The following is a 20,562-nucleotide window of genomic DNA, read 5'->3' as shown; positions in this document are numbered from 1 at the left end:
CCCTTGATTCTACATGAAGTGCTGTGGACATGTCCCAACTGAGCAGAGTGACATTCTTCATGATTCTTATTCCAAGTTTTATTAATTCAAAGGATTAGATGAACATGAGGGCTTCAGAAGTTCAGCTTGAGGGGTTCAGTTGAGAGTTCTAGTCCATACGTTTATCTTTTCAGACTTGCATGTTGAAAAAACAAGCTCCATTAGGTTGTGTAATATTATAGGTCATATCCAATTCTGCCTGCAGAGTTTTGAATAGTTAGCAAACTATGTAGGTTTATAAAGATTAACTCCATCATCAAGCCTTCGCTGGAGACCTTTTCAAATACTTAGGGCCTCATTAGGATGACGGGCAGACTTTGCCCGCCCGTCATCCCATCGTAAATCAGGACCGCCCGCCATAAGGGCGGGGGTCCCAAGGGTGCTATTAGTATGTGCCCGCCTCAGTGGCGGGCACATCCTGTATTTTCAGCATTGTGGCGGGCGGTGCTCTCTGCACCGCCCGCCACAATGCTGAAAATGCACTTTCACATTGTCTTTTACAAAGCGGCAGGCACCGCGCCGTGCCTGCCGCTTTGTAAATGACATCGAAGGGGGTTACCACAGGTACCCCCCATGTGCACCCCACACCTGTACTTCAGTCTGGGGGCCCGCAGGGGGCCCCCAGAGTGAAGACCCCATGCCTTTCCGTGGCGGCATCGCCCCCGCGGAAAGGCACTGAAACCAGACATAATAATATGACTGGCGGTGTCTATTAGACACCGCCACCATATTATTCCTATTCCGCACCGGCCGCAAGGCGACTGGGGTGGAAAAGCGGCGAACGGTCTTTCCGTCCGCCATGGTCCCCCCGCCATCCTAATATGGCGGGGGGAAATCTGGTTATGATATCGGGCGGATTGCTACCGCTAGCCTGGCAGAGGCAATCCTCCCGATATCATAATGGCCCCTTAGAGTGTATATATAACTGTACTAGCTATTCATAGTTAATTAGTTTTTTAAAATTATTAATGTATAGTCTAGTTTCGGACTATATAAAGTTTAATTCTGTGCATGCCGAATGTGCTCTGCTCTCTCACTCCATCTGTCTGAAGTTTTCCAATGGAGCTGCAACTGTTAATTGGTAGTTATTCAGTATACAAAGCAAACACCTCACTCAAGACAGTGCAGGGTCCACAAAGTCATCTTTGCTCCATGGAGCATTGATAAAAGCTGGAGTCTTTGATTTCAGACTGTGTCAGATGTGTTTGAGCCTCTCAGTTGTGTGACTCTGCCACAAACTATCAATGTGTGTTTTTGGTGATTCTTTGAGAACATTATTTACATGCTGTTTTTACCCTCTTTCTTTCTGTTAGGCTTTAGAAAGACCACTTGGCCTAGTCCACTGTCCTCCAAGGTGCAGTTCCCCGTCCAGGCTTCAGTGCTTTTCACAAGCGGCAGAAGTAGTGGAAGGGGCTGAGGACTAAGGAGTGCCTGGATGAGCTTCTGTTAAAGACTCTACACTCACCTCCGGCCCTGGAAGACGGCCCGCTTCAGTTGGAGGAGCGGCGACTGCAGCTGGACATTGAGATGGAGGATTGGTGCTTGTAGCTGGAGCAGCAACGCCTTGAACAGGACCGTGATCACAAGTTCCATATTTTCAAAGTCTTTACAAAGACACTCACAATCCTGAAGCGGGGCACCATCCCCACCTCCTTTGCCACCACTCATCCTGTAGGCCAGGGTCTGGTGCAGCTCTTCGCCAAAATGGCCAGCTCAGGACTGAAGGGAAACATCTCTCAGGAAGCCCGGTCAATTGTGCCAAGCACACAGAACAACCTTCACACAAGCAGCCAGTTCCAGAGCAGCCCCTTCTTGTCTGCAAGAGGGAACATGCTCTGTGGCCTCCAAGGACCATCTCAAGAAGGTGCCAAAGCCTACAGCATAGACAAGTATGACGAGGATAAGAATCCAAATGTGAGTATGTCTGGGGCAGTCTCTGGATCTTACCTGATTGTTTTGAATTCCAATGAGTAGAGAAGCATTCTGACGTGTTATAAGGCACACATAACTGAAATGCAGGCCTGCCCGATTTGCCACGTCATTTCTTGTACTTGGTTAGGCCAAGATGCCCATTCTTTTAAAGAAACAGATAAGCCTTCTTTACCCTACCTGATCAAATTCAGAAGACCATGTGCATATTGTACCATATTATGTTACGTTGTGTTACAATATTGGGCGTTAGAGTGCAAACATATACTTGCAGGCTTCCTGTTCTTCCAATCAATCAATCAATCAATCAATCAATCAGGACACTTATAGAGCGCACTACATACCCGTGAGGGTCTCAAGGTGCTGGGGGGAAAGGATGGGTGGGGATGCTGCTACTGATCGAAGAGTAAGGTCTTGAGTAGTCTTATGAAGGCCAGTAGGTCTTGGGTCTGCCGTTGGTTGGTGGGGAGGGTGCTTCAGGTCAATGAGTTGTTGTGTACTCTCTGTCCACTTCTCAGAAAGGCTTCCTTTATTAATATGTCGAATGCAAAGAACACAGACATTTTGTTTGACAAAACACACTCACAAGGCCCAGGTTTTTACTTATTCAAAAATGATAATTGACTCTTCCGAGATGATCGGTCTTCGTTTCATGTATTTTGGCCGTTTTAATATTACTCTAGTTACAAGTACCGAATTATTAAAGACTATTTAAGCGGTTTCTGAATTAAAAAATAGTTTAAAAATGACCAAGTAAAATTTGTAATTTTCTATTTTAAAGAATTGTCAGTATAACATGTCTTCTGTTGTCCACATCACGACCTTAGCCCCTTTTCTTCAGGCTAACCTGCATTTTATAAAATGAAAACACTGTAGCAATGTCCCCTCTGTGCACAAAACAATACAGGTGCCGTGTCTGGAGACACGGCATCTGCTCCCATGTCCTCCAGCCTACACTTCACCCCTTAACTGGCCTTCTTGTAAGTAGGGTTTTCTGCAAACTCCGCCCTTTTGCACAGGTGTTCCTTGATCCTTTGTATTGTCACCTCTGCATAACGCTCCCATTCTGCTCTGGACAGTCGTATTTTACTAAATACATTACACAGTAAATAGTGTTTCTTCCTTCCCTCTCACAGACACTCATTGCCTCAACATGAACCTTTTCAGACTTTCTTTTAAGAAAAGCAGGGCAGGTGTGAGGCTAAAGCAATGAAACAAAGAAGTGTGACTCAATGATTAGAGCGGCAGACACTGATGCAGAGGTCTAGCCCGGGACCAGGGTTCAATTCCCGACGCGGCAGAGTCTTGGGCTCAATTTCCGCGGACCTGATAATTCTCGCCTCAGTGCCTATTCTAATCATGGATCCCACTCTGCAACTCTGGGCAATAGCTTGCTTAATCTCCACAACGACCTCAACAGCGCTAGGATGCCTGGCTTTACCTTGGGGGTGCCCAGGAGTGGGAACTTCACAGGGAAATGCCAGGAAGGGTTCCACAGCGGTATGCGTACAAGCGCATGACATATACCTTCGGGGATTGATTCGGTGCGCTATACAAATACTACTACAAACTACAAACAGATACTACAAAAAAATATAACTTTACTGGAGAGTGTTAGGGAAATATCAGAGCATTCATTTTGATCCAGCGGGTGAGCAACACTTTATTTAAAGTGTCCATGTAATCAGGGAAGAGCTCTGCACAGCCCTAATGTTTCATATGGATCAATCCTTGAGTCTACAGTGATGTGTGCTGGAAGTGACAGATTATGTTTAAGTATCAACTCTCCCTAGGGGAGAGAGATCCCTTTAGGACAATGACCCTCACTCACCATAGGTGACATGCTTCATCATTTGGGTATCTCCTCTCAGTGGAAAAAACTAGTTCCACTGAGGGCTACAACCCCCTCACTGTTAGAGAGGAGCTCAGGAATGTGTTTATGTAGAAGCTGCTGCACTCTCTGGGATCCTAAAGTCCTGTGGTGAATGAGGTTAGATGCAAAAACTGCAGCACAAAGAAGAAAATGTGATTTAAAACTACCTAATGAATAGCAAATGGATCTAACTTTATTAGCTTGCTCCCACTGGTAGGGATAAAAAGCAGTGAAAACAGCAACATGGAACTTAGACTGCTGGTTTTAGACTAGGTTTTTCCACTGAGAGGAGATGCATGTCACCTATGGTGAGTGAGGGTAATCGTCCTAAAGGGATCTCTCTACCCTAGGGAGAGTTGATACTTAAACATAATCTGTCACTTCCAGCACACATCATCACTACAGACCCAAGGATTTTTTGTGTCATATATTTATGTAAGTCGGGGATTTTCTCCTTGCAGGTCTCTAAGTTCAGTCCCTTGGACCCTCCACTCTCTGTCTTTGTTGTTACTTCATATGAATCAATGCCACATAGTTTCTTGTTTCTAGCTTCAGAATCCGAAAGTAGCACACATGATTTCAGTACAGGGGGAGACCTCTATAAGAGAGCACCTTTCATTGGGAGAGCTGCACACATACTGCACAGAGCCCTAAACCTAAAACAGGCAGGCTATGGGGCATGGAAGCAGCACTTTGAGGGCAGAGGCAATGCGTGTTTTGCGTTTGGCAAGCCGATCACCAACGCATACCTCCTGAAGAATCTTAAAGATCATGTAAGTTGACAAAAAGACATCATTTGGTCATTCTTGCACATTTCAGTCATGGACATGACATTTCACTTGAAGTGATTTGCATTCTGTTATTTAGGCACAGATTGGGGGAAGGTCATGGTTGTGAAATGCAAAAAGAACAATTGACGGACAGAATGCAGAAAAATGTCATATATTCACCCCAGTACAGAGATCTGTGTCTAAATCCATCGTTTTTTTTCTCCCCATGCCATTCCAGTTTGGACCCAGCCATATACAAATCAGTGTTGACCCTGCGCCCAATGGGAACAGTCCAGCCGGAACTGCCAGGCCAGGTCCTCCCTGGACTGGAAACAAGCATCCTAGGACCGGTTTCAGGCTTACAGCCCTCATCAGCCAGGATAGCTTGTTTCCAGTGGCATGGAGAGTACAGGACGGATGTATGATGTTACTCCGCATACTATTACTCCGCATACCGTTACAACGCAACTTTTACAACGCATACCATTACAACGCATAGCGCTTTGAGGTGTTGGATAGTGGTAAGTATAATTTACTATTCTAACTCCAGTCCCCGTGGACCCTAGGGAAGGTGTTGGATAGTAAATTATACTTATTCCCTATCCTAGAGCGCCCCCCAGCGCAATGCGTTGTAATGGTATGCGGAGTAAAAGTCGCGTTGTAAAGGTAGTGCGGAGTAAAAGATGCGTTGTAACGGGTGTATACCGTACAGGACTCACGTCTGAGCATACCCTGCCAACTTAGGGAGAACAAAGAACACACAAGGAGATAATCGACGGAGTACAGAACAATGTCATACATTCACCCCAGTACAGAGACCTGAGCCTAAATCCATCGTTGTTTTGCTCACCATGCCATTCCAGTTTGCACCCAGCCATATGCAAATCAGTCTTGACCCTGCGCCCAATAGTTGTGAAACAATATTTTATCAGTTCTTCGAAAGTAATAAGGTGTCCTGGTACTCTCGTTGAACCTTTGTTCATCCCTGAACCTCAACCTGTACCTGCAGAATGTTTCAGTTGATTCTTTTCAGCTTCTCTTGCAGCTTCTAAGGGTTGTTGTCTTCTCTTCATGAAGATGTTTTGGAGCACTGGACTGCAAGCCCTTTGTTTCATGCTGCATTATACTCCTGGGCAGGTCAGTGCTTACTTTAGTTAGGTAAAACAATATGTATCTGAGTGTAGGTAGCGCTTAGTTTAGGTTACATACAGCAGTTCTTACCCCACTGCAGGTTATCATTTAGCTTAAAGTGCATGGAGTGGTGCATATCGGGGTGCAGGTAACCACCTAAGTTAGGTTAGATGGAGCAATACGCATCGGAGTGCAGGGCAGTACTTTCCTGGTTCAGTGACAGGTAGTGCATTTAGGCGATTGGCTGAGTGACAGGTCTTCATGTAGATAGGTCAGGCTATTTGTGAAAAAGACTTGCCTGACAAGGGCAGTGATCAGTTGCGTCTAAAATTTTAGGTAGATTTTCAATTCTGGGTCGAGTATTCTACATTTTGTGGTTTGTATATTTATTCAAATAGAATTATGGGTTCTTATAAACCATCACAATTTCAGTCTAAAAATTAAAACCAAGTATAACAGTAAAATATATGAAAATTATTTTCCCACAAATCCCTGTTGTTTAAATTTGTAAGTTACTGTTCGTTTTAGTGTCACAGAGGGAGGGAAAATCGACATACAGTGTCACACGATGAAAAATGCTGGAGAAACAGACCCCAGCAGTGACAAGGACCTGCCCATGAAGTTTTTTAAACGACAAATGAGCTGTCCATCCTCACCTTTTTAAATAGTGGCTAATTGCTTCTTTGATAGTAGAAACATCGACTTTAATAAAAACTGCCTCAAGTGGTTTTGTGTACCCCCCTATGTCAAATTGGAGTTTTTACAGGCTGATGCTAGCCTGCCAGTGTGCGTTGACTAGGGTGTGGTTGGCGCTGATGGGAAGCAGGTAGTATTTCTGCTTCCTGTGGTTTTATGTACCCCCTAACTCAAAATGTAGCTTATACAGCCTGTACTAGGTTTGTAGTGTGCGTTGACTAGGGTTCGGCTGGCGATGATGGGGAGCAGATAGCATTTCTGCTCCCCGTGGTTTTGTGTACCACCTAAGTCAAAACATACATTGTACAGGCCTGTTCTAGGTTTGTAGTGTGCGTTAACTAGGGTTCGGCTGGCGGTGATGGGAAGCAGATAGCATTTCTGCTCCCTGTGGTTTTGTGTACCCCCTAAGTCAAAAGGTACCTTATACAGGCCTGTTCTAGGTTTGTGGTGTACGTTAACTTGGGTTCGGCTGGCGGTGATGGGGAGCAGGTAGTATTTCTGATCTCTGTGGTTTTGTGTTCCCCCTAAGTCAAAAGGTCCCTTATACAGGCATGTTCTAGGTTTGTAGTGTATGTTTACTTGGGTTCGGCTGGCGGTGATGGGGAGCAGGTAGTATTTATGCTCCCTGTGGTTTTGTGTACCCCCCAAATGGGAGTTTTTACAGGCTGATGCTAGCCTGCCAGTGTGCGTTGTCTAGGGTTTGGTTGGCGCTGATGGGGAGCAGGTAGTATTTCTGCTCCCCGTGGTTTTGTGTACCCCCTAGGTCAAAAGGGAGCTTATACAGGCCTGGTGTAGGTTTGTAGTGTGCGTTGACTAGGGTTTGGCTGGCCCTGATGGGGACCAGATAGTATTTCTGCTCCCCGTGGTTTTGTGTACCCCCTAGGTCAAAAGGGAGCTTATACAGGCCTGTTCTAGGTTTGTAGTGTGCGTTGACTAGGGTTGGGCTGGCGGTGATGGGGAGCAGTTAGTATTTCTGCTCCCTGTGGTTTTTTGTACCCCCTAAGTCAAAAGGTACCTTATACAGGCCTGTTCTAGGTTTGTAGTGTGCTTTGACTAGGGTTCGGCTGGCGGTGATGGGGAGCAGGTTGTATTTCTGCTCCCTGTGGTTTTGTGTTCCCCCCTATGTCAAATAGTAGTTTATACAGGCTGATTCTAGCGTGCCATTGAGCGTTGACTAGGGTTTGGTTGGCGCTAATGGGGACCAGATAGCTTTTTTGCTCCCCGTGGTTTTGTGTACCCACTAAGTCAAAAGGTACGTTATACAGCTTGTTCTAGGTTTGTAGTGTGCGTTGACTAGGGTTCGGCTAGCGGTGAGGTGGAGCAGGTAGTATTTCTGCTCCCTGTGGTTTTGTGTACCCCCTAAGACAAAATGTACCTAATACAGGCCTGTTCTAGGTTTGTAGTGTACGTTGACTAGAGTTTGGCTGGCGCTGATTGGTAGCAGGTAGTTTTTCTGCTCCCCGTGGTTTTGTGTACACCCTAAGTCAAAAGGTCCCTTATACAGACCTGTTCTAGGTTTGTAGTGTGCGTTGACTAGGGTTCTGAGGTTCCGTGACGATTTGAACCCGTGTTTTCAAGTTTGTCGGAAATACATAATATTAGTATCAGCGAACCGCAAATGATCCATTTAGCATATCCTGGTGTTTTCGCTACGATACGAGCAAGAGCACTCCTGTTATGAACACATTTCTGATCTACCCACGGCATCCATCTTAGATCATGTCCGCCATTTTGTGTTTCTTGCCCTCACATACGCAATAACCTCTGATCACTTCATTTTGATTAAGGACACGTAGCCTTAGCCGGAGATTCACCTCTTTCATGACACGTGTACCTTAAACCAGATCATGCTGTAGCTGCATGACTTGACAAAGGCTGCCTCCTCTGCCCGAGGCCAGCCCACCTGAACTGGTTCTCGTGTCCATTGTCCCGATCATGATTAGGCGGCCGAAGCCGGTAGTCTTGCCCATTTACAACCCACAAACATCTCTTATCCCGCTTTCCTATCTCCTGCACCTGGCTCTGCTCCTTTCCTTCTGGGCCTTTATTAGGGGGAGGTAACGAACTTTACGATGAGGCGGTCCCGCTCTTGAATGCAATATTGACAAGGGATTGTGATGGACTAGTGGGAACCCCTCTTCGTGATGTTTGGCATCAGATATTATCGACAGTTCCTGTGTAACGCCAAATATTTATTGTTTAAGATACAAAGGTTTAGGAATGTACTGACATGTGAAATATTTGCCTGAAGCACAATTTTTAGTATATAAGGAGCAACCCTCAATGTACAAATCGAACAGGCTCCTGGTTACTGCCCATGCGTAGTTTCTGTGACTTCTGTGTCCCTGCAGTAATAAACCTTTGGTCTTTGACGCCACCATCGAGAAGCCCGTGTTTCTGTTCATTTGCGCACCAAGGCAGGTGGAACTCCGGGGTCTTTGGGTGTTGTTCCCTGACACCTCTGGACGGAACCAAAAAGTCCAGAACTCCAATTGGCGCCCAACGTGGGGCGACGTCATTCGGTACCGGTCCAAAAGCCTGAAGAGTTCGAGGAGCTTCGTGTGAAGATTTCCGAGGGAGGCGCCCCACTTCATCGATCCCGGCATATCGCAAAAGTGGCCCGAAGTTCTCTTCCACGAGGGTTCCCGTTCAGGACGGCTGCAGTGGGCCGTTGCCTTGACCGTCGCCCTGTCTTGGACCCGAGGTGCAGCCCTTAGTACAGCGAAACGTGACGGGTTTCTCCTTGGTGACGTCTTCAGTGCCTCAGTTAAGTATTTAGTGATAGCTAGCTGGTTACTTTGTGAGGATTGTTAAAATCCTTGATCGGTTCTTGGTTTGGTTTGGTTTCGTAAGATTATCACTAGTTGTTCTGGTTACGATAATCTATTTGGTTCAGTTTGGGTATCGATACATTAGTTTGGTTTTGGTAGGCCTAAGTTCTTGGTTCGAGTGCACATATTTGTTCCGTGTTTTGTTTGTTTTGTGTTCCAGACTGAAAATGGTAAGTCGGAAAATGTTGTCTTGTTTCGGTTGCAACCATGACTCACGATTGGAGGATTCCTGTCTGGTTCCTCCGATTGGGACTCCCCTTTATGACTTATATTGTAAACATGGTGTGGGTCCTATATCTTATAATGAGGTATGGGTCCGTTACTGTAAGAAGGATGGTGTCCTTAGTTGGCCACTACATGGTAGTTTTGAACCCGAGATTCTTGATAGTTTAGAAGCGAAATTGTTTAGTAAGAAAGCCCGGCCGGCAATGTTTGATTCTTTCCGTTATTGGCGAAAAGAGTCCAAACAGAGAGAAATGAAAAGGTTGAAGAAAGAACAGAAAGAGAAAGAAGAGCTAACTCTAGAGCAAGCAACTAAACAATTGCAAGATAATGAGTGCGAAAAGGCAATAGATGTAGCAATTAGAGAGCATAATTTAGCGATTGACAAGTGCTACCCTGCCTTGCCATCGAAAACAGCTAAGATACTGGAGGATCCCGAAAACGATCCTCTGTTGTCTTATCTGTTACGGTCACCTCCACCGTATGCACAAGGTGCTACGGCCCAACTTGTACCGAATGTCCAATTGCCGGTTGCTGGACAACCTGGTGTTCTTGTTCCTCAGAATCAAGTTCCTGTACCTCCTGTGGTTAATGTGAATATTCCTACGGCTCCTCCTCTTCCTGGGTTGCCGTCTTCTATACCTGTATCTGTCTCGCTTACACCTACTACATCACAAACTATTTTTCTCGATACTCCTACTACCTCGCTATCTGTTCCTACCTCTACTGTGTTCTCTACGTCTGCAAGTGTGTTAACTCCACTTTCTGTACGTCGAAAGATAACTGATTCTGTTGCTAATATACTGTCTCCTTTATATAAATCTTTAATTAAGACTCCTACTCCTGATTCAGTTCAGAGACGTAGTCAGCTACCAAGTACTGAAGAACGGGGAGTTTTAGATTCCACGGCTCTCAGATGGATTACGAAAGTTAGAAGATATAGTACGAGAGATGTACTAGATACGTTTATGCAGTGGAAGGAACCAACGCAACGGTACGTCTTTGATGAGATGTGCTCGTTGTTACGTGAGGAAATAGAGGAAGATGATGTTGAATCAGACTTGGAAGATTTAATTATAATTCAAAAAGAGTTTGCTGCAGGAATGATAGTGGGTGATAATATAAAAGAAGCGATGGAACTTATTTTAAGTTTTAGGAATGATCCATCTCTTCGTTCGCCGAGAGATTTAGAGAAAGGTAAAATGAAGCCAAGTCGCCAATATCCTATGAGGGAGGTTCCTCCAATCTGGCGCGAAGCAATACAACGTGATGATAATGCGGGTATTGCAGCTGCTCCAGCACAGTTCCAACGAGTGTGGATACACATTCCATGGAAGCGAGCTGAAGTGCTAGCGGTGAAACAGGCCTTGCCAGATCCGCGTAAAAATCCAGCTGGATATTACAAGGAATTAACACAGACAGTTGAGGCTTGTATAATGAACTTAGCGGACATCGATATGTTATTTGGCAATGTAGTTCCACAACCAGTGTGGGCTAAAATTCGTAGGGAGGATCATCAAGTAGCCTTAGGTGGTGATTGGGCAGCTATCACTGCAGCGGATGGTCAGCAAACGGGTGGTGCAAAACCCGAACCCCTAATTGCTAATCTTCCAGGTAGAATAATTGACTTAATGAAGACTCTGATGCCTGCGTTGCGTGTTAATTGGGATAAATTATCCGCATGCAAGCAAAAGAAAGATGAAAGTGTCTCCGACTTCTTCACGAGGTTCGAAGAGACATTTGTAGATCATAGTGGTCAGGATATGAGCACTGAAGGAGGACAGAGACTGTTTGTCGATAAATTTGTGCATAATTTGTTACCTGAATTATGCAATAAATTAAAGGATTCAGAGAGCGCGTGGGCTGTTTCCACAACTGCGCAAATACTTGCGACTGCACAATACTACGAAAATAGGGATAAAGAGGACAAGGAAAAATCAGAGAAGAAAACGAAAGATTTAAAGACTAAAGTTCTTTTACAGCAGGCGTATCCGCCTCGCACGAATCAGACTAATATGCAACAGAATTCGTATCAGAGGACAGATTATAGTTCAACCAGGCCCCAATACCAGTGGAATCAGTGTGCATACTGTAAGAAAGAGGGTCACTACAAAAATGAATGTCCAATCTTAGCGCAAAATAATGCAGCAGCAGCTCAGAGAGGTCGTGGTGGTTTTGTGCAGAATTCTAGAGGTCGAGGACGAAGTGCTATGTCTCCGCAAACGAATGATCGTCCCTCCAATCACTTTGATCAACGAAATGTACAGTCAGCTCAACAAAATAGATCTCAGCAATACCTTGTTGAAGATTATTGTGAAGTGGATGAGGGATTTCAGCAAAATGGGTACTAGGACAGCCATGGACAGAGAGAGGGAGTAGTATCAGTTCCAGTGGATCAGAGTGGGCCTTATGTCGCAGTAGCAACATCAGGTGTAGTCGAACCGTTTCTGTTGGATACTGGTGCCGCAAAAAGTTCTATCATTCATGCGAAACTCCCTGGCGCACCTTTGTCCGGCTCAACAAATGTTTCCGTAGGTTTTTCAGGCGCCCCTGTTTACAACCCGATATCTGGTCCTTTGTCTATTTCTGTTGGACCGTGTCAATTGAAAGCACCCTTGATTTTGACGACAGGTTGTAATGAAAATCTGCTTGGTTTAGATTTGTTAAAACGACTATATGCGACATTGTACTGTTCTCCGGAAGGGGTACAGCTTACTTTGGGTAAAAGAATCACTTCTCCGATGTACTTGTCAATAGACGCACTCCCGCCAGAGCTGCGCTCACTCCCTGATTCTCTTTGGGCGACTGGTCCTAATGATGTAGGCCTTTTAGAAATACCACCGTATGTAGTAACTTTGAAAGCAAATGTAAAATTTCCAAGAATTCCTCAATATAAAATATCTAGTGAAGGAGAACGTGCACTTTTATTGATTGTGCAAGATTTGATTAAGAAAGGTGTGGTTGAAGAAACTCGAGGAAATGTTTGTATTAGTCCTGTATTGCCGATTCTGAAACGAACTGATCCTACGAAACTTCCAGTGTACAGGTTTGTCATAGACCTTAGAGAAGTTAATAAAATTGTGGTTCCGCAGTTTCCTGTGGTTCCAGACATTACTGCATTGTTAACATTGATTCCTGCTACAGCCACTTGGTTCTCAGTCATCGACTTGAAGAATGCCTTTTTCAGCATTCCGATAGCCGAGGAAAGCAGAGACATTTTTGGCTTCTGTCTAGGAGGTCGAAGTTTCAGATTTAAACGCGCTCCACAGGGATACTGTGAAAGTCCATCTATTTATAGTCAAGCATTAAAAAGCCAGTTAGATTCTTTTGTCCTTCCTCCAGGTTCTGCCCTAGTACAGTACGTAGATGATCTTTTAGTAACTGCCGATGACAAGGAAACTTGCAAAGCAGCTACGGTATCGTTATTGCATCATTTGTCTGATTTGAATCACAAGGTATCACCTTCCAAGATGCAATACTGCTGCCAAGAAGTGACCTACCTAGGTCATCTCTTGTCAAAGGAGGGAAGGAAGTTGACCCCAGAAAGAATAAAAGCAATTACGCAAATGAGTGTTCCACGCACACAGAGAGAAGTACGTGCCTTTTTAGGTATTACCTCCTACTGTAGGCAGTGGATTCCAAATTTTTCTCTTTTAGCGAAACCATTGGTAGCTTTGACTGGGAAAAATGTTCCGAGTCCGGTGCCATGGTCTGATGAATGTCAAGAGAGTTTTACTGAATTACGAAAAGCCTTGTGTTCAGCTCCTGTATTGGATACACCTGATTACAGTAAGCCATTCACGCTCTACGTACACGAGAGAGAAGGTTGCGCGTTGAGTGTCCTGACACAGAAGTTTGGTGATAAACAACGCCCTTGTGCGTATTTCTCATCAACATTAGATCCGGTAGCTAGAGCGTTGCCTAGTTGTTTGAGAGCTACAGCGGCAGCTGCGGCTTCCATTCGGCAATCTGCTGGTTTGGTGATGAACAACATGCTAGTGGTCATGGTTCCTCATGCAGTGGATACACTCATGAACCGAACGAAGACACAACACCTTACTAGTGCGAGATAATCTGGTTACGAGTTGACATTACTAGCGAGTCATATTCAGATCAAAAGATGTAATGTATTGAATCCAGCAACGCTGTTGCCGACTGATCAAGAGTCGAGTGATTCTGAGCCACATGACTGCTGTTTTAAAACGGAGGAAGAGACAAAAGGACGCATCGATTTGAAAGATACTCCGTTATCCGATCCGGATGGTACGCTGTATGTGGACGGGTCATGTTTTAAATTGGAGAATGGTGATGTGACTGCTGCTTACGCGGTAACGACGTTGAAGACGATTGTGGAGACTGCAAGAGTGAGTCAGAATTCTGCCCAAGCTGCAGAATTAATAGCTCTAACGAGAGCATGTGTTTTAGCTGAGGGAAAGAGAGTGAATGTATTCACAGATAGTCAGTACGCATTTGGCGTGGCCCATAGTTTTGGCCGGTTGTGGAGAGAAAGAGGTTTCATTACGTCCCATGGGACTAAGATTCAACATGGTCAGCTAGTTAACGACTTGTTGGAATCTCTAACCTTGCCGACTGAAGTTGCAATTGTAAAGTGCAGTGCTCATAAAGCAATCACGGATGATGTTGGACGTGGGAATGCTTTTGCTGATGAAATTGCTAAACAGACAGCTAGAGACATGATGAGTAGAATGTATGTTGCAACGTCTGCAAGATGGATCGCTGAGTCTGGGATGTGTGAAGATACAATGGAAAGTGTGAAAGAGATTCAGAAAGAAGCAACTGAGGAAGAGAAACGTGTATGGAGAGAGAGTACGGGCAAGTTGGACTCGAATGGATGTTGGATTGATTTGACAGAGCAGCAGCGTTGGATGTTGCCGGATGCGTATGTGCTTGCAGTAGTGACAATGGCGCACGGAGTAGCGCATATAAGTTCTAAAGGGATATGTAAGATGTTGGCTCCAGTCTGGAAAAATGAGGGAATCAGTAAGTGTGCAGAGAGAGTGGTGAAAAATTGTATGGTGTGCTTGATGCATAATCCTGGCAAGGGAACTCCAACTCCAGCTGGTCATTTCGCTCCTCCTTCCTGCCCCTTTGAAGTGATTCAGTTAGACTTCATTCACATGGAACGCTGTAATAATTTAAAATATGTCTTGGTGGTGGTTTGTGCTTTTTCCAGGTGGATAGAAGCATACCCACTGAAGGACAATACTGCCTTATCAACTGCCAAAATTCTTCTCAAAGAATATTTCCCTAGATTTGGAATGCCACGGATTGTATGGTCAGATAACGGAAGTGAGTTTATAGGGAAAGTTATGCAGAGTGTATGTGCAGGCCTAGGTTTGAAACAAAAATTTCACAGTGCGAACCATCCCCAGTCAGCTGGTTTAGTGGAGGGTTACAATGGCACCCTCAAGCTGAAGATAGCTAAAATACAAGCATCCACAGGTTTAGCCTGGCCAGACGCACTTCCTTTGGCTTTGTTATCAACAAGAGCAACTGTACATTCTAGAGTGGGGCTTAGCCCATACGAGGTAGTCTTTGGCCGCCCAGCAAATATCTGGGGTGTGCCAAGGCCTAAGGAATTTAAGTCTATAGAATATCCTATGTTGATAGACTACCTTTACGACTTGACTGCTAAATTGAGTCTTATTCATCAACAGGTTTTTGATGCTTTGCCAAAACCTCCGGAGAGTCCAGGGCATCAGCTGAAACCAGGAGATCTGGTTGTCATCAAGAACTTCGCGAGGACGAAGAACCTTCAACCAAGATTTGTGGGGCCCTTTCAGATCTTACTGACAACGAGGACAGCCGTTCGTGTAGCTGGCCGCAAGCATTGGGTGCACGCATCTCATGTTAAGCGTGTACCCTTGCCGCTACCTTACGACGACTGGGTGAAAAAGGGAATTGGTGCCTCCGAAACTGAAAGCACACCGAAGTTCATCCCTTTCAGCGATGCCGAATTGATTACTGACACTCCAAAATCTGACTCTCCTCCTGAAAAGACTCTTTTGAACACTGAACATTTGTCTCCAGCATCAGAAGAAACTTTGCTATCTGCGAACTTAAACACTGCAACAGCTGCTAGTGATACACTATTTTCCGATCAGACAATACCTGCGAAGCAGAGATACAACCTGAGAAAACGTAACATGGACAAATAAAGCAGGCAACTGCATATTGTGATTTTGATATATTGGACATTTGCCTTCAGTCAGGAAGTTTACTATTGTTTATTATTTTTTTTTAAATTGCCTTGCCGTCTGGGTAGCCGTAGGGTCGTGGCTGTGTGCCTAGTTTGAATCTGCAGGGGTCTGACACAAGGTCGATCTTTCTGTTGGTTCTGGGAACTCCCAGGGCTGACAGAGGCATTTTCATCTACGTACACATCATCAGTGGTCGCGAGCGGATTGTAGAAGATGGAGCTTCCTGCGCTGCAACGAGAAAATGTGATTTATGTTCGCAGAAACAGACTGTACAGAATTCTTCGTAGCAAATGCTTTTTGATGCAATGTGCCGTTACATTTTTGATTATTTTAGCAACATTGGTGGGTGGAATCGTCTTTAGTATAAATCTGATTTTTGTGCCAGTTACTACAGTACCTCCCCTTGATCCTGCCATTTCTACTGTTTCTTCTATACACTCTTTTCACTCGTTTCCTGAACATGAGCAAGCCCGACGCACAGAGTTCATTAACAACACTTTTGTACAGCTCTTGCACCAACACCAATTGGTAGTTAACACTACAGACTGCTGGGTGTGTGGCTTGATACCCCACACTATGGATAAAGGTATTCCCTATCTGGTTTTGCCTTTCAGCTACAATGGATCATTTCAGGCCCTTCAAACCATCTTTGCTTATGCCCTTGAGACCTATCCTCCACGTCCACCACGTTCCACTAGATATAACTCTGCCAACAAAGCTTTAGTCCAGGGAATTATTGACATGATCAAGGATGTCAATAATACTCCATCTTACCCTAGAGACGAACTACGAGTGTATTTAAGTTGGAATACTTCAGAGTATCGCCTTAGTTTAGGAGAAAGCAAGCGTAAAAGCTCAACTCCAATCTGGGTCGTACCTCACCGAGGTCAGGTCTGTTTGCAAGGGAATGGGAGAAATCCGAGAGCTCAGCTAGGGAGGAGTGAGTGCGTTGAGACTTATGTGTTTCCGGCTAACTCTTCCCCTGCCTTCCTTACTGCTAGGGGTACCTACTTCATTTGTCGAGACCGAGCTTATACATGGTTGCCTGCTGACTTTTCAGGTTCATGCTATATTGCTCGATTGTTGCCTCCAACATACACTGCTTCATCTGATTACCACAGAACCAGAATAGCGAGAGGTGTCTTCAGCAAGGAAGATACTGCTGGTCAGGAAGCTGGAGACTTCTTCAAAGGCTTCCTTCCGTTCTGGGGGCCTATGGCCAATAGTAGTAGAAACATACGTCAGCTAACACGGGTAGTTGAATCTACTATTACTGAAACTGCTGGTGCCCTTAGCAATTTGACAGCTGAGCTTCAGGCGGATAGACTCATGACGTTGCAGAACCGTATGGTTCTAGATGTTATACTTACAGATCGAGGTGGGGTATGCAGAATGATCCAATCGAGCTGCTGTGTCTTTATTCCTAATAATGCTCCAACAGTCTATGAGGCGATCTCTAAGCTACACAAGATTTCCGACTCTATACATGTAGACAAGGGAAACTGGTCCTTTATGGAGTGGTTTTGGACTCTGATCTCAGCGTGGGGATGGAAGGTTCTAATGGTCATCGGTGTCATCTTAGTATTCCTATTCTCATGCTGCCTGATTATCCAGTGTGGTCCTGCTCTGTGTAGTTTTTGCGCTGCAACTTGTCTCAGAAAATCACCTGCGTTTGGAGAAAAGGCACGAGAAAGGATGATGATACAACAACATGTTACTGACCTGATGAGTATAGAACTAGACTCTGATATAGACTGAGTAATTGCCTATGTAAGGGCAAAAGGAGGGTCTGAGGTTCCGTGACGATTTGAACCCGTGTTTTCAAGTTTGTCGGAAATACATAATATTAGTATCAGCGAACCGCAAATGATCCATTTAGCATATCCTGGTGTTTTCGCTACGATACGAGCAAGAGCACTCCTGTTATGAACACATTTCTGATCTACCCACGGCATCCATCTTAGATCATGTCCGCCATTTTGTGTTTCTTGCCCTCACATACGCAATAACCTCTGATCACTTCATTTCGATTAAGGACACGTAGCCTTAGCCGGAGATTAACCTCTTTCATGACACGTGTACCTTAAACCAGATCACGCTGTAGCTGCATGACTTGACAAAGGCTGCCTCCTCTGCCCGAGGCCAGCCCACCTGAACTGGTTCTCGTGTCCATTGTCCCGATCATGATTAGGCGGCCGAAGCCGGTAGTCTTGCCCATTTACAACCCACAAACATCTCTTATCCCGCTTTCCTATCTCCTGCACCTGGCTCTGCTCCTTTCCTTCTGGGCCTTTATTAGGGGGAGGTAACGAACTTTACGATGAGGCGGTCCGGCTCTTGAATGCAATATTGACAAGGGATTGTGATGGACTAGTGGGAACCCCTCTTCGTGATGTTTGGCATCAGATATTATCGACAGTTCCTGTGTAACGCCAAATATTTATTGTTTAAGATACAAAGGTTTAGGAATGTACTGACATGTGAAATATTTGCCTGAAGCACAATTTTTAGTATATAAGGAGCAACCCTCAATGTACAAATCGAACAGGCTCCTGGTTACTGCCCATGCGTAGTTTCTGTGACTTCTGTGTCCCTGCAGTAATAAACCTTTGGTCTTTGACGCCACCATCGAGAAGCCCGTGTTTCTGTTCATTTGCGCACCAAGGCAGGTGGAACTCCGGGGTCTTTGGGTGTTGTTCCCTGACACCTCTGGACGGAACCAAAAAGTCCAGAACTCCAGTTCGGCTGGCGGTGATGGGGAGCAGGTAGTATTTCTGCTCCTTCTGGTTTTGTGTACCCCTTAAGTCAAAAGGTACCTTATCCAGGCCTGTTCTAGGTTTGTAGTGTGCGTTGACTAGGGTTCGGGTGGCGGTGATGGGGAGCAGATAGTATTTCTGCTCCCTGTGGTTTTGTGTACCCCCTATGTCAAATGGGAGTTTATACAGGCTGATGCTAGCCTGCCAGTGTGCGTTGACTAGGGTTTGGCTGGCGCTGATGGGGAGCAGGAAGTGTTTCTGCTCCCCGTGGTTTTGTGTACCCCCTAGGTCAAAAGGGAGCTTATACAGGCCTATTCTAGGTTTGTAGTGTGCGTTGATTAGGGTTTGGCTGGCGCTGATGGGGAGCAGATAGCATTTCTGTTCCCCGTGGTTTTGTGTAACCCCTAAGTCAAAAGGTACCTTATACAGGCCTGTTCTAGGTTTGTAGTGTGCGTTGACTAGGGTTCCGCTGGCGGTGATGGGGTGCAGATAGTTTTTCTGCACCCCGTGGTTCTGTGTACCCCCTAAGTCAAAAGGTACCTTATGCAGGCCTGTTCTAGGTTTGTAGTGTGCGTTGACTAGGGTTCGGCTGGCGATGGTGGGGATCAGATAGTATTTCTGCTCCCTGTGGTTTTGTGTACCCCCTAAGTCAAAAGGTACCTCATACAGGCCTGTTCTAGGTTTGTAGTGTGCGTTGACTAGGGTTCGGCTGGCGGTGATGGGGAGCAGGTAGTATTTCTGCTCCCTGTGGTTTTGTGTACCCCCCTATGTCAAATGGGAGTTTATACAGGCTGATGCTAGCCTACCAGTGTGCATTGACTAGGGTTCGGCTGGCGGTGATGGGGAGCAGGTAGTATATCTGCTCCCTGTGGTTTTGTGTAACCCCTAAGTCAATAGGTACCTTATACAGGCCTGTTCTAGGTTGGTAGTGTGCATTGACTTGGGTTCGGCTGGCGGTGATGGGGAGCAGGTAGTATTTCTGCAGCCCGTTGTTTTGTGTACCCCCCTATGTCAAATAGGAGTTGATACAGGCTGATGCAAGCCTGCCAGTGTACGTTGACTAGGGTTTGGCTGGTGCTGATGTGGAGCAGGTAGACTTTCTGCTCCCCGTGGTTTGGCATACCCCCTGGGTCAAAAGGGAGCTTATAGAGGCCTGTTCTTGGTTTGTAGCGAGCGTTGACTAGGGTTTGTTTGGCGCTGATGGGGAGCAGGTAGTATTTCTGCTTCCTGTTATTTTGTGTACCCCCTAACTCAAAAGGTACCTTATACAGCCTGTACTAGGTTTGTAGTGTGCGTTGACTAGGGTTCGGCTGGCGATGATGGGGAGCAGATAGCATTTCTGCTCCCCGTGGTTTTGTGTACCACCTAAGTCAAAACATACATTATACAGGCCTGTTCTAGGTTTGTAGTGTGCGTTAACTAGGGTTCGGCTGGCGGTGATGGGGAGCAGATAGCATTTCTGCTCCCTGTGGTTTTGTGTACCCCCTAAGTCAAAAGGTACCTTATACAGGCCTGTTCTAGGTTTGTAGTGTACGTTAACTTGGGTTCGGCTGGCGGTGATGGGGAGCAGGTAGTATTTCTGATCTCTGTGGTTTTTTGTTCCCCCTAAGTCAAAAGGTCCCTTATACAGGCATGTTCTACGTTTGTAGTGTATGTTTACTTGGGTTCGGCTGGCGGTGATGGGGAGCAGGTAGTATTTCTGCTCCCTGTGGTTTTGTGTACCCCCCAAATGGGAGTTTTTACAGGCTGATGCTAGCCTGCCAGTGTGCATTGTCTAGGGTTCGGCTGGCGGTGATGGGGAGCAGGTAGTATTTCTGCTCCCTGTGGTTTTGTGTACCCCCCAAATGGGAGTTTTTACAGGCTGATGCTAGCCTGCCAGTGTGCGTTGTCTAGGGTTTGGTTGGCGCTGATGGGGAGCAGGTAGTATTTCTGCTCCCCGTGGTTTTGTGTACCCCCTAGGTCAAAAGGTACCTTATACAGGCCTGTTCTAGGTTTGCAGTGTGTGTTGACTAGGGTTCGGCTGGCGGTGATGGGGAGCAGGTAGTATTTCTGCTCCCTGTGGTTTTGTGTACCCCCTATGTCAAATGGGAGTTT

General features: G+C 45.6%; 1 protein-coding gene across 1 annotated transcript in view; it reads left to right on the top strand.

Annotated features, from left to right (window-relative positions):
- Positions 1–1,620: 1,620 nt before the first annotated feature.
- The window catches only part of LOC147659413 (1-aminocyclopropane-1-carboxylate synthase-like protein 1), a gene marked incomplete at its 3' end in the record, with an annotated part of 274,136 nt that continues 255,194 nt past the window's right edge, over positions 1,621–20,562 (top strand). Inside the window, exon 1 of the mRNA XM_086951761.1 lies at positions 1,621–1,953. Coding sequence (XP_086807887.1) covers positions 1,744–1,953 — 210 coding nt within the window. The remainder of the gene's footprint in view (positions 1,954–20,562) is intronic.

The sequence above is a fragment of the Lissotriton vulgaris genome, unplaced genomic scaffold, assembly GCF_964263255.1.
Source record: "Lissotriton vulgaris unplaced genomic scaffold, aLisVul1.2 SCAFFOLD_461, whole genome shotgun sequence".
In the NCBI taxonomy this organism is placed as follows: Eukaryota; Metazoa; Chordata; class Amphibia; order Caudata; family Salamandridae; genus Lissotriton; species Lissotriton vulgaris.
This window is presented reverse-complemented; position numbering and strand designations above follow the sequence as displayed.